This window comes from Phyllobates terribilis, unplaced genomic scaffold (assembly GCF_046119375.1).
Source record: "Phyllobates terribilis strain yellow unplaced genomic scaffold, ASM4611937v1 Scaffold_5__5_contigs__length_657084704, whole genome shotgun sequence".
Taxonomy (NCBI): domain Eukaryota; kingdom Metazoa; phylum Chordata; class Amphibia; order Anura; family Dendrobatidae; genus Phyllobates; species Phyllobates terribilis.
Genome location: NW_027362765.1, coordinates 616,732,456 through 616,746,205, shown reverse-complemented (window position 1 = coordinate 616,746,205; position 13,750 = coordinate 616,732,456). Strand labels below are relative to the sequence as shown.

The window sequence follows — 13,750 nt, the reverse complement described above, 5'->3', positions numbered from 1 at the left end:
CACAGGTTGGGCATAATGTATGGGCACTACAATGGCAGGTTTGCATTTTTAACTCTGCATCATCCATTAAAATTGTCACTACACCTGTAAATAAATTCCCAATTGGGTGTAATTTCCAAAATAGGGTTACTCGAGGGGGAGGTTCTGCCCTTCTGGTACGTTGGGCTCTGTATGTGGAGTCCACAAACTATTCTACAATAATTTATTCTCAAAGAGTCCTAGCGCTTCCTCCCCCTCGAGTCTCACCATGTGGGTAAGCAGTACTGTATAGCCACATATGAGGTATTGCTTGGTCAGCAGAAATTGTGTGATAAACTTTGGTACCATTTCTACCCATTTTCCCTCGTAAAACAACATTTTTGTGGTATGAATACAGGATAAAAAATATCTTTTTACTGTGTTAGACAGTAGATAGAAAAATATTCAAATTTAAGAGTCCTCAGTGGTTGATGCCTTTTAATTGCTAACTGAAAAGATGGTAACAAATAGCAATCTTTTGAGACTGCTCGGGTGTCTTCGTCAGGTATTATTCTGTGACACATTCCACTATAACTTGTTCACAGAGAGACAAATAATGCTCCTTCCATCCTGAGTCTCGCTGTATGGCTAAGCAGTGCTGTATTGCCACATTCAGAAGAAATTGTGTGGCAAATTTTGGTACCATTTTTACCCATTTTCCTGTGTGAAAATGGAAAATTAAATTATTTTTCTTCACTGCTCAATGGTATAAAATTCTGTGACACACCCGTGGTGTAGGGTGAATTCACTGAAGTGTAGTTTGTAAAATGTGGGTCACTATTGGTAAGGTTCTGCTGTTCTGGCACCTCAGGGGCTCTTCCAGTGGGTCATGGCACCCGTAAATCATAACAGTAAAATCTGTACTACAATATGGTGCTCTTTCCCTTCTGAGCTTTCCACTGTGCCTGAAATGTGGTTCCTGCTACATGTTGGGTATTGGTGCTCTGGGGGAAAAATGGACCTCACAGGTAGTTGTGCAATTTTTCCTATTAATTCTTATAAAAATGTAAAATTTAAGGCTAAAACAACATTATAGTGTTAAAAATGTGATAATTGTTTCTTCACCACCCAATGGTATAAAATGCTGTGAGACACATGTGATGTCCACATGTTAACTGCACCCTTGCATGAATTTATTGAGGGGTGTAGTTTGTAATGTGTGGAAATTTATTGGTGGTGTCTGTTTAACTGGCAATGTAAGGGACACTGCCAATGAAACATGGCACCCTCAAACCATTCCAGCAAATCTGCACTCCTATGGTGCTCCTTCCCTTCTGAGCCTTGCACTCTGCCTTAAAACTAGCTTTCAACCACATATGGGGTATTGGCAAACTCGAAAAATTTATCCAATTTGTTAATCAATTTCTTCAATTTACTCAGTCCAATATTATACAATTCTGTGAGTCACCTGAGGGTTAAAAATGCTCATTTCACCCCTAGATGAATTTCTCAAGTGGTGTAGTTTCCAAAATGGGGTCACTTGTGGGGGGTTTCTCCAATAAATTCCAGTCAAAATGGCACACCAAAATTCAAATATGTCTCCTTTACTTCCGAGCACTGCCTGTAGTTTTCCCCTAAATATGGGTTATCGACGTACTCGGGAGAAATTGCACAACAAATTTTGTTGCCCAATTACTCCTGCTTCTCTTGTGAAAATGAAAAGTTTGGGGCAAAACCAACATATTTGATGGAAAAATGTGATCTTTCATTTTCACGGGTTAGCGTTATAAAATTCTGTGAAGCACTTCTGGGTTCAAGGTGCTCACCAAACCTCTAGAAATATTCATTGAGGTGTGTAATTTCCAAACTTGGGTCACTTGTCAGGGGGATTCCACTGTTTAGGCACATAGGGGCTCTGCAAACACGACATGGAGTTAACTATCTATTGAAGGCAATTTTGTAGTCAAATGGTGCTCTATCCCTTCCAAGCCCTGCCGTGCGCCCAAATAGTAGTTTTCCTCCACATATGGAGTATCTGTGTACTTGGGAGAAATTGCAACAAATTTTGGGGTACATTCTTTCCTTTTTCTCGATTTAAATGAAACATTTGGGACCACAGCAACATTTTTGTGGGAAAAATGTAAAATTGTATTTATTCTTTCTTCCATATTGCTTTAATTCCGGCGAAGCACCTAAAGAGTTAATAAACTTCTTGAATGTGGCTTTGAAGACTTTGAGGGGTGCAGTTTTTAAAAGGTGTTACTTTTGGGTATTTTCTGTCACATAGGCACCTCAAAGTCACTTAATTTACAAAACCAACATTTTTTATTTTGTTGGAAAAATGAAAAATTGCTGATAAACTTTTAACAATTGTAACGTAACAAAAAAATTGTTTTAAAAAAAAGTTGCTTATGTAAAGTAGACATGTGGCAAATATTAGTTTATTTATTTTTAGTGGTATGACCATCTTTTTTTAAAGGCATAAAAATGAAAAGTTTGACTTTTTTTTTAATTTGTCAAATTTCCAATCTTTTCATAAACACAAAGCATATTGACCTAAATTTACCACTAATATGTGTCATAATTACTGAGATATGATGTCGCATTCCAGAATTATTGCCACACATCGGTCAGAATTGAAAAATGTTGCCTGGTCAGGAAGGGGACACCATGACTTTTTGAGGGTTTCCAATATAAATGCCCCTCAGTCACTTCAAAAATAGATTTTGTAAATGTCTATAAAAAATTGCTGCTTAACTTTTAAGCCTTCTAACAGCCAAGCAAAATAAAGAAATGTTGGAAAAATTATGTTAACGTCTTAAATGCTTAACTATTTTTTTGTGACCTAGCTATCTGGCTCCATGACAGTAAATTCTGAGTTTCAAAATTTCTAATTTTCCAAATTCTAAATCATGCTGCTCTCAGATTACATAGCAAAAATTTGGTGACAGATTCTTTAACCCCCCGAGGGTGGTCGGCTCATTAATGACCAGGCCAGTTTTTACAATTCTGACCACTGTCACTTTATGAGGTAATAACTCTGGAACGCTTCAACGGATCCCCCTGATTCTGAGAATGTTTTTTCATGACATATTGTACTTCATGATTGTGGTAAAATTTCTTCAGTATGACTTGCATTTATTTGTAAAAAAAAAAGACATTTTCAAACTTTGAATTTTCATTCCCTTAAATCAGAGCGATATGTAGCACAATATAGTTAATAAATAACATTTCCCACGTTTCTACTTTTACATTTCCCACGTTTCTACTTTTACATTTCCCACATGTCGACTTTTACATTTCCCACGTGTCGACTTTTACATTTCCCACGTGTCGACTTTTACATTTCCCACGTGTCTACTTTTACATTTCCCACGTGTCGACTTTTACATCAGCACAATTTTAGAACCAATTTTTTTTTTTGTTAGGAAGTTATAAGGGTTAAAAGTTGACCAGTGATTTCTCTTTTTTCCAACAAAATTTACAGAACCATTTTTTTAGGGACCACATCACATTTGAAGTGACTTTGAAGGGCCTTTATGACAGAAAATACTCAAAAGGGACACCATTCTAAAAACTGCACCCCTCAACGTGCTCAAAACCACATTCAAGAAGTTTATTAACCCTTCAGGTGCTTCACACAAATTTTTGGAATGTGGAAGAAAAAAATGAACATTTTTATTTTTTTTTCACAAAAATTTTACTTTAGACCACAATTTTTATTTTCGCAAGTGTAACAGAAAAAATAAAGCCCAAAATTTGTTGTGCAATTTTCTCCTCAGCACGCCGATACCCATTATGTGGGGGAAAACCACTGTTTGGGCGCACGGCAGGATTCAGAAAGAAAGGAGCGCCATTTGAGTTTTTGAATGTAAAATTTGCTTGAATAATTAGCAGACGCCATGTCGTGTTTGGAGAGCCCCTGATGTGCCTAAACAGTGGAAACTTCCCACAAGTGACACAATTTTGGAAACTAGACCCCTCAGGGAACTTATCTAGATGTGTGGTGAGCACCATGAACCCCAAGGTGCTTCACAGTAGTTTAGAACATGGAGCCGTAAAAATAAAAAAATCTAACTTTTTCCACAAAAATTATCTTTTAGCCCCAAATTTTTCATTTTCACAAAGGTAAGAGGTGAAAATTGACCCCAGAAAGTGTTGTGCAATTTCTCCTGAGTGCACCGATACCCCATATGTGGGGAAAATAGACTGTTTTGGCGCACGGCATGGTTCAGAAAGGAAGGAACACAAAATTGGCTGGAATTGAGAGTGGAAGCCATGTCGCGTTTGGAGAGCCCCTGATGTGCCTAAATAGTGGAAACCCCCCACAAGTGACCCCATTTTAAAAACTAGACCCCTCAAGGATTTTATCAAGGGGTATAGTGAACATTTTGAACTTAGAGGTACGACACAGAATTTGATAACATTAGGTCATCAAGTTGTCATTAGTCTTGAGTGCAAGTGCTCGCTACTTGAGTACTCGGGTATGCACCATGTATCGTGGGTGCTCGAGTGACATGTTCGAGTCTCCACTCGCATGTTTCATGGTTGTTAGACACCCAAAAAAAAAAAAAACATGCTTGGACCACTCGTGCATGGCAGGCAATCCACGCAACTTTTTTTTTTTGGCAACGAATCATATGGGGCGGAGACTTGAGCATGTCACTCGAGCATCCGCGATACTCAGCGCATACCTGAGCACCCGATGCAGACTCAAGTAGTGAGCACTTCCGCTCAACACTAGTCACCATATCATCTTTTTTTTTTTTTTTTTCACTTTTAAAAAAATCCCAACCCTAACCCTAGCGTTTATTTTTTACACCGTTCCTCGTGCGGTATAAGTGATTAGACGACCTTATTCTTCGGGTCGGTGCGATTTCAGCGATACCAGATCCATATCAGATTTTTATGATTGACAGCTGTCACACACGAAAAGGTGTTTTTTTTTTTTTTTTTTTTTTTTTTTTTTTTTTTTTTTTTTGCATAGACTAGTTTTAGCATCGCCATATTTTGAGAGCTATTATTTTTCCATATTTTGGCCGACAGTCAAGTGATGGCTTGTTTTTTATGGGACAAGTGAATGTTTTTATTGGTACCATTTTTGGGCACGTGACATTTTGTGATCGCTTTTTTCTTCCGATTTTTAGGAGGCAGAATAAACAAAAACCAACAATTCAGGAATTGTTTTTTTTTTTTGTTTGTTTGTTTTTTTTAATGCATTTCCGCATGTGGTAAAATTGATAAGGCAGCGTTATTCTTTGGGTCAGTACGTTTACATCAGTGCCACATTTATATATTTTTTTTATGTTTTGGCGCTTTTACACAATAAAGAGTGTTTTATTGAAAAAAAAATTTTGTATCGCTTTTTTCTGTGACCTATAACTTTTTTTATTTTTTGGCTGATGGAGTCTTCTACATCTCCCTTCTCCACTGGTAGAATCTCCTAGCTGGTTATCCAGTATGCATTCAATCAGACAACGCCACAGCCGTGGCATACATACACCGACAGGGCTTAACAAGCCGCAAATCCGTTATCACGGCGGTCTCATGGATTCTGGTCTGGGCCGAGTGACACGTGCCAGCAATATCGTCAGTACACATTCTGGGGGTGGACAATTGGGCCGCCGACTTCCTTAGTCATCAGACTCTCCTCGGGCGAGTGGACACTCAACCCCATCGTGTTCGATAAGATCTGTCACAGATGGGGCACCACCGACGTCTATCTAATGGTGCCTCACTTCGTAGCCAGGTCTCGCTACCCCTCTGGCAGTCGGTTATGACACCCTCCTCATTCCATGATTTCATTTTCATCTTCCTTACCTCTTTCCGCCTCTGCCACTGATCCCGAGAGTCATCAAGAAGACCAAGGCAGAGGGAGTCCCAGTAATCATGGTGGCTGTAGACTGGCCCAGAAGGGACCTACTCTCTCTCTCTCAGGGTCCCCTCTTCCACCAGAATTCTCTGTCTCTGAATTTAATGGCATTGGTTTTGAGAGAAGCATGTTTTTCATCCCAGGTCATACAGACCATGGTCAGAGCAAGAAAGCCCGCGTCCTCACGCATTTAACATCGGACTTGGAAGGCCTTTTTTTTTTCTTTTTTTTTTTTTTTTTGATGGTGTGAAAACAACCTTTTCTGCTCACATGTCTTTTTCTCTTCCATCCATCTTGGCTTTTCTCCAGTTGGGACTCGACTCTGGGCTTTCTATCAGTACTCTCAAGGTTCAGATCTCTGCACTCAATTCTTTTTCAACGGAATTTGGCTTCTCGTCCCAAGCTCAAGACCTTCCTCCATGGAGTTGCTCGCCTGGCTTTGCCATATTGCCCTCCTGTAGGCTCTTGGGACCTTAATCTGGTCTAAGCATCCTTCAGCAAGCCCCCTTCGAACCTATCCATGACATCTTGTCGTCATTCCTTTCCTGGAAGGTTGCCTTTTTGGTAGCCATCACGTCCTTCAGAAGAGTTTGAGCTGGCAGCTCTCTAGTCGCTCTCCTTTTCTCATTCTCCATCAGGACAAGGTAGTTTTCAGACCAGTTCCTCCTTTCTTAAGGTAGTCTCCTCATTCCACATCAACGAGGACATTGTTCTGCCTTCTTTCTGGTCATCTCTGGTTCATCCCCTTGAAAGATCCCTTCACAAGCTGGACCTGAGCAGAGCTCTGTGTCTACCTATCAAGGACCGCTTCATTCAGATGTTCTGACACCTTGTTTGTCATCTGAGGGTCATCGCAAGGATCTCCCTGCTACAAAATCTAACCATCGCTGAATTCGCTCGGCTATACTGGAGGCATATCGCGCTACACACAGGCTACCCCTTCCGGGAGTAAGAGCGCTCTCCACCCAAGCGTTGGGGGCTTCTTGGACTGTTTGCCAACAGGCCTCTGCAACCCAGATTTGCAAAGCTGATACCTGGTCATCTCGTTACACTTTCACAAGGTTCTACAGAGTAGATATCTACGCCTCGGTCTATGCTGGCCTAGGTATGAAGATTCTGCAAGCGGTGGTCGCCTGCCGTTCAAGCTGATTTGGCAGTTATTCTATTCCCTCCTTGGGACTGATTTAGGACATCCCATGGTTACCTGTGTCCCCCAATGAAGCAATAACGAAAGAAGGATTTTTTGTACTCACTGTAAAATCTTTCTTAGAGCCTTCACTGGGGGACACAGCATCCTCCCTGGTTTATGCCTATGTTGGGCCTATGTGCCTCTGTTGGGCCTGTATATAGTTCGGTTGTTTGTTGCTTCTCTTACTGCTTGTTCACTAACTGACGAGCTTTGTGCCAGTCGATGGGTGTATACTGCTGAGGAGGAGCTAATTCTTTTTTTGCCTAGCGGCCTCCCAGCGACAGATGCATACACTCATGGCTACCTGTGTCCACCAATAAAGGCTCAAAGAAAGAGCTTTTACGGTGAGTACCAAAAATCCCTCTTTTGCGGGACGAGTTGCAGATTTTTTTGTTGCCATTTTGGGGCACATAATGTTTTATGATTGCTTTTTATTCAGATATTCAGACACAATGAACAAAAAACAGTAATTTAGTTATTTATGTTTTTTATTTTTTGCGCCGTTCACTGTGTGGTAAGTGATAAGACTGATTTGTCCATTGGGTCGGTACGATTACAGAGATACCAGATTTATATTGTTTTTTTTATGCTTTGCTATTTTTACACACTAAAAACAATGTTTTATAAAAATGAATTAGTTTTTACATTGCCATATTCTGAGAACTGTAACTTTTTTTTTTTTTGCTGAATGAGCCATATTGCAGTTTTTGTTTTGCGGGACGGTTTGGCGATTTTAATTTATACCATTCTTTTTTTCTTCATATAACTTTTTGAAAGCTTTTTATTAAAAAATTTTTGTGAGTCAGTCTGATGAAAAAGTGACATTTTTGGTGTTTTTTTAATTTTCTTAACGCCGTTAGCCGTAAGGAATAAATAACGGACCAGTTTTATAAAGTGGGTCGTTCTGGATACGGTGTTAACAATTGTGGGGGTTTTTGGGTTGTTTTTTTTCACAAACACTGCTTTTTGAGTGGCAAAATGACTTTTTGTGATTTGGGTGTGCTTTTTTGGGTGTGTTTTTTACATATTTTATTTTACTTTTTCACTTTTCTTTGTACTTCGTCCCACTGTGGGACATTTTTCGTGTACTGCAGTGCATGAGACGGTCAGTGAGTCACGGAGTGTGCTTGTGAGACCAGGCTTATAGCTAGATCTTACGGACCATCGTACCCTGGGGTCATCAGATGACCTCTAGGTACCATGATAACCATCGGTACCCGCAGTTTTCATTTTGTGGGTCCCATGGTTACAAAGGGGATCTTGCAACCCCCTTACAACCAGTTAAATAGCTCTGTTGCGATTGACAGCAGTATTTGAGGGGTTAATTTGCCCGATCAGTTACAAAAGCGGCCAGGGCCGATTATAGCAGGGTGTCAGCTGTCGCATACAGCCGACGGGCAGCGCTACAATCTTATTCCCAATCGCCGTTTTAAAACAAATCAGGAATAAGGCCCCTTTACAACTGCCGTTCTAATACGTATCGGCAGTCGTTAAGGGGTTAAAGTTTCAGCTGTTTTCAAGACATATCCACCTAAATTTACCCCTGAAATAAAGCACAGTGTCACGAAAAACCCTTTATATGGCCTATTCAGAAATGCTAAAACTGGCAGTGACAGGAAAAGGTTAACTGCCACAAATTGTAGGACATTTTCCTGTGCGATTATACGACGTTTCTTTTAGAATTGTCACTTTTGTTCCGGTAGGAACAGTGATTCAGACAGAACGTGAAGGTTTCCTTTTGCCTTATGCTTTAATAAATCTTTATTTTTATTATAGGATTACTTGCATACATATTTGCGCACAAACGGAGGTATTCAAAATCAAGAGATCTTGTTGGTACATCATTTACAGAGAGCAAATTACATACCAGCTTTGCGGCTAAACCAGTCACTGAACAATTATCACCTAGTAAGTCCTCTGTTTCATTTTAAAGAGTATCATGAATATATATGTAAGTAATAACAATAAGTGAAAGTGATTCCATAGTTCTGTCTTTTAAGGACTGGAAGGGCTATCTCTCCTTTTCAAAAATAGTTTCTCTGACTGTTCTGTCTGAACACTGAGATGGTGAGGTGCCAGCGCCGAATACATGCCTTATAATGCCCCTTTTAAATACAGTATATAGATGCTTGCAGCTTCACCCCCAGTTGGAGGTGTCTGTTTTCAGGAAACCTAGGAAAGGGTTCTTTACAGTCAGAGCAGTCAGACTGTGGAATGCCCGACCACAAGAGGTAGTAATGGCAGACACTATAACAGCTTTTATACAAGGCTGGATGATTTCCTTGATACACGTAACTGTGGGTTATAGTTAATTTACTGACAAAATGTACAATTGGTGGAAGAAGGTTGATGGACCTAGGTCTTTTTTGCAACCTATGTAATTATGTAAAATATCTTTTTATTTTGTGTTTCACACATTTTTTAACATCATTAAAAAAGATTTTCTTTTTTTAATTGTTGGCTTGGCATATTATCCCCCATTACAGAGCAAATCTATCGCATCAATGCATTGTAAAGCTCATCTCGATCTGGTCTGGCTCCTTCCTGACACTAATTGGTCATATAATCGCTGGGATCAAAGTGTAATGGGAGATTACGGCTTCCTAAATGGCATACATCCCTGACTTGAGTAAGAAATCAGTCCAATGTTGAAACATGTAGCCTTGTATTCCTTTAATAATTTCTGTTGATGACTTTACCTGCCTGTCATACTCTGCAACGCTCGTATCACCCCTTTTTTTCATTTAATTTATAAACTTTTTGTTTGATCTGTATACATTGCTTTTTTCAGCAATGTTTACAGCGATCGTGTAATTTCTGCCTTCTTTACGGGCAGTTCTCCATTCCTGCTGCTGCACATCTCCATGCAGCTGCTGATTCTGCAAGGATGTTCCAAAACTAAATTGCAGAGTCATATGCAGACCTCACAGACAATTTTGGCAATCAGCAGGTTATTAATTATGTAATAATTGTTGGCTAAAGCAATCCCCCATAGTCATTTTGCTATGTAAAGATTACGTTGCATTTCGTGAGGAGAGTATCTGAAAAATGTGTTCAGCTATGGATGTATTTTTATACTTTTTCTTTTCTGTGCAGAATGATTTTGACAGATGCCAGCTGGAAAGAGGAGCTGCCAGAAACTCTATAGTGGATCACTATGTCAAAATACTCCCAAGTGTGCAGCAAACTCTGGCCAGATCCTATCCTTCTATTGTTTGGAAGAAAGGTAACTGAAAGTTGTAGCTTTCGGCTGTATGTAATATCTTATTAACTTCACCTTCATTAATTTTGAGGGGACAGATATTGGAATTGCTTTGGCATTTGCTGGAAATTCATAGTTTTCAAGTCAGATGAACTTGAGGTTACTTTGCTTACTTTCTATTACAGCTGTTTAAAAAACATTTAAAGGGATACTGTCACGTTTAATAATGGTACAAACCTGGCAATATAGCGTTAATCTGCAAGTTAGGCTGGGCAGGACTTAAAGGAGTTGCCCACTGCTTTAACATTGATGCCCTATCCATAGGATAGGGCATGAATGTATGATCGGCCAGGGTCCCGCCCGCGGCATCCCCACCGACCAGCTGTTATCGGTGCAGCGGCCGCCGGCCGGAAGTCCTTGCCTGCGGTGCTTGGCTGTCTGTCTGTAGTGGCCGCCGCTTGTAACTGCACATCCTCCTCCCATTCATCGGGAGGCCGATGTTCAGTTACAAGCGGCGGGCACTGCAGGTAGAGACTTCCGGCTGGCGACACCTGACACCGATAACAGCCGATCGGCAGGGGTGCCGCGTGCGGGACCCCAGCCAATCATACATTGATGCTCTATCCTACGGATAGGGCATCAATGTAAAGTAGTGGATAACCCCTTTAAAGCTACTTTGTTCTGAAAGTGCAGCTTCTTAGAGAAAATGAACTATATTACTCCAGGGAGTCGCTGACTTTAAGCCTTACAGACAGGTGTGCCCGGCCAGTCACCGCTCACAGCACTTTGACTGACATCTGGCTCTGCACTGATGCACATAAGTAATATAAAGCCTCAAATCTTCCACCCCTCGCTCCAGGTCTGATCTGAGCTCTGTAAGAAATGACCGATCAATACACCACATGGGTCTGTTAGGGGCACCGACGTGTGACGTACAAATAAAAACAATATGCATGTGTCAGAGATGACTAATGGAAGTACCAAATGTAAATGTATAATGTACAGGTAAGAGCAATGCGTATTCAGTGAAAAGAAAGCGATATATAGTGGGACTGCGCATATGACCTTGATCTCCAGCTTGATAAATAGTGTTCAATTCTTATGTGCAAAAGTTCTGCCCATAGACCAATATGTAAATGCCAAGACAGGAACATTATGGATTGTCGTCTGCCTATTAATACTAAAATGAATGCATAAAATAAACAGAAATGTAGTATCAACATATACTAGCGCCAAAGGAGATGGTAAGGAAGAAATACTAGGCTGCAGCCAGAAGCACGGGTCCTGTGTGACGGCCCGTAAATAGTCATAAATAGATGGTACTGTCGCACTGATTGGAGGTAGCAGAGAATAGAAAAGAGGAGCACGCAAAACAGAAAGTAATATCTAGAATTTATATTAAACAAATTTCACAATGGAAATTAACTTGGACAATAAAATATTCCTAAGGAGACAAGCTATATATGATATTTAGGCAAAGCGTTAATAAATATAATGTTTCTCTGTTTAACGTCCATTTGCATGGTAAGAAATGCTGCTGCTATTGGAAACGTGCCTGCTATGCCGCTAAATAGCTCATAGTCTGTAAGAATGAATACACGGTGCTTAGTAAAAGCATACAGTTAGTGGGGCTGGTCCCTTGATTAGAGGCGTGAATTCCTGGTAAGTAAAGAGTGCGGGGTGTCTACTCCCCTGTACGTACTCCGAAGCCCACAGTTACCTGCTGTCAGGTCCTGGGCCATACAGTAAAGCAGGGAGCTGTAATCTCCTAAGTGGTATGTAGAGCCAGGGCACTCCGTCCGGTAGCATCCCTGGTAACCACACGGGCGGAAGGAGCTGGTGACGTCATAGCTGCTGACTATGGTGTCCTATGAAGGCCAGAAAAGAGGCTTCATTATTCATCATTCTTCAGATGATTTGTCAGTGTAGATGAAATAGTATTAAAGGAGTTTTCCAGGCTAAAAAGAATTCTGCAGTCTGTGACTGCACACTGCCGAATTGTGATAAGTTTACAATGCGCACACTGCCACAATTTCCCTTTCAATTGGGTATTTATACAATTTGCATAGTTGCAGCCGGTTTGACTCTCTCGGCCACTACTCTCAATGAAGTTGGCACATGACCACCCACTCTTGTTTAGAATATAGGAGAATTGTTAATTTGTGCTGATTGCACTCAGTCATGATTCGGCAGTCTTCAGTTACATGGTGACGGCAGACAGTTCTAGCGGGCAGCAGAGTTGTCACCGGATAGCGGCCTGTAATGTCTGTAGGTTTGACTACTCTACCATTGTTAAAATACAAATACATATCCAAAATATTCAACACTAAGCAACAGTTTCTTGTTTATTCTAGTGACAAGACCCAAACCTTTATCTACTGTTGCAAAACCGGCTCCCTCAGGGAGTGTGATTACCGAAGCTGACTTTATCCGTAACGTGCTGCTGAAAATAAAGGAAGTGTCTGCAGCTAGTGAGAGTAGAGACTTCTCTCCTTATAAAAGGTAAGAAATGTGCCTGGGCTTTCATCTGAGAATCCATTTATGGTACTCCCATTCCTACACAGTACTTAAGCTCTTCTATGTTTGAACCAATGTATCTTTTGTGGCACAGTGACATTAAAATGCTTTTGGTAGGAGACCATTTCTGTAGAGTTCTGTAGCTGTAGTCAAGAGACTTGTCTTGTTCTGCTTAGTCATGTAAAACTCAAATGGTATAAATTAATAGAATAGTGAGACATTAAAGGGGTTGTCTGATATAGAAATATCATTTAAGTATGTTTCTCTTATGAAGTGCTCTTGGTCCCCTGACTGCAGCAGTCAGCCTGGACTGGACATGTAATGTGCTGGAAAGTGAGTATGCCTTTTTTTTTTAAATACATATTTTAAGTGCATACATGCATTGCAAATATATATTTTTCCAATACCGGACAACCCCTTTAACTGACTTGTTTAAAACAAAAGTTTTTTTTTGTTTTTTTTTTAAAGTGGTTGCCCATTAAAAGACTCCTTTATTGCTGGCCCCATAAATTAAAAAATTCTCTACTTCCTGGATCTGCATTGCTCATAGATTGTGTACTCCGCCAGTGTCTTGATGAACAATAATGTCTCATGACTCATGTAAGCCACTGATTGACTACAATCTTCATAATTACATCTTTGCAAAAAGTTTATTCGCCTCAGGATAGAAATGTGAAGGCTGCTGTCAGTCTGCAGCCACCGATTGACTGCGGCAGTCATGTGACCTCAGGAGACATGAAGATGAGTGTCCGTCCTGCTTCGTGTGTGCTCAAGTAGGATTCTACCCTAAATATTTATATAGCAACATTGATTCCATGGTGCTGTACATGAGAAGGGGTTACATGCAAAATACATATCACTTACAGTAAAGAAGCTAACAATGATAGACTGATACAGGAGGAAGAGGGCCCTGCCCTTGCGGCTTACATTCTACAGGATGATGGGGAAGGAGACAGTAGGTTGAGGGGTTGCAGTAGCTCTGGTGTTGGTGAGGTGGCAGCAAGGTCATGGC

The 13,750-nt window shown here is 40.5% G+C and overlaps 1 protein-coding gene across 1 annotated transcript in view; it reads left to right on the top strand.

Moving 5' to 3' along the window:
• LOC141273762 (protein ELYS-like) overlaps nucleotides 1-13,750 on the top strand; it is a 113,517-nt gene that overhangs the window by 57,285 nt on the left and 42,482 nt on the right. Inside the window, exons 23-25 of the mRNA XM_073686100.1 lie at nucleotides 8,796-8,927; nucleotides 10,116-10,245; nucleotides 12,576-12,723. Coding sequence (XP_073542201.1) covers nucleotides 8,796-8,927; nucleotides 10,116-10,245; nucleotides 12,576-12,723 — 410 coding nt within the window. The remainder of the gene's footprint in view (nucleotides 1-8,795; nucleotides 8,928-10,115; nucleotides 10,246-12,575; nucleotides 12,724-13,750) is intronic.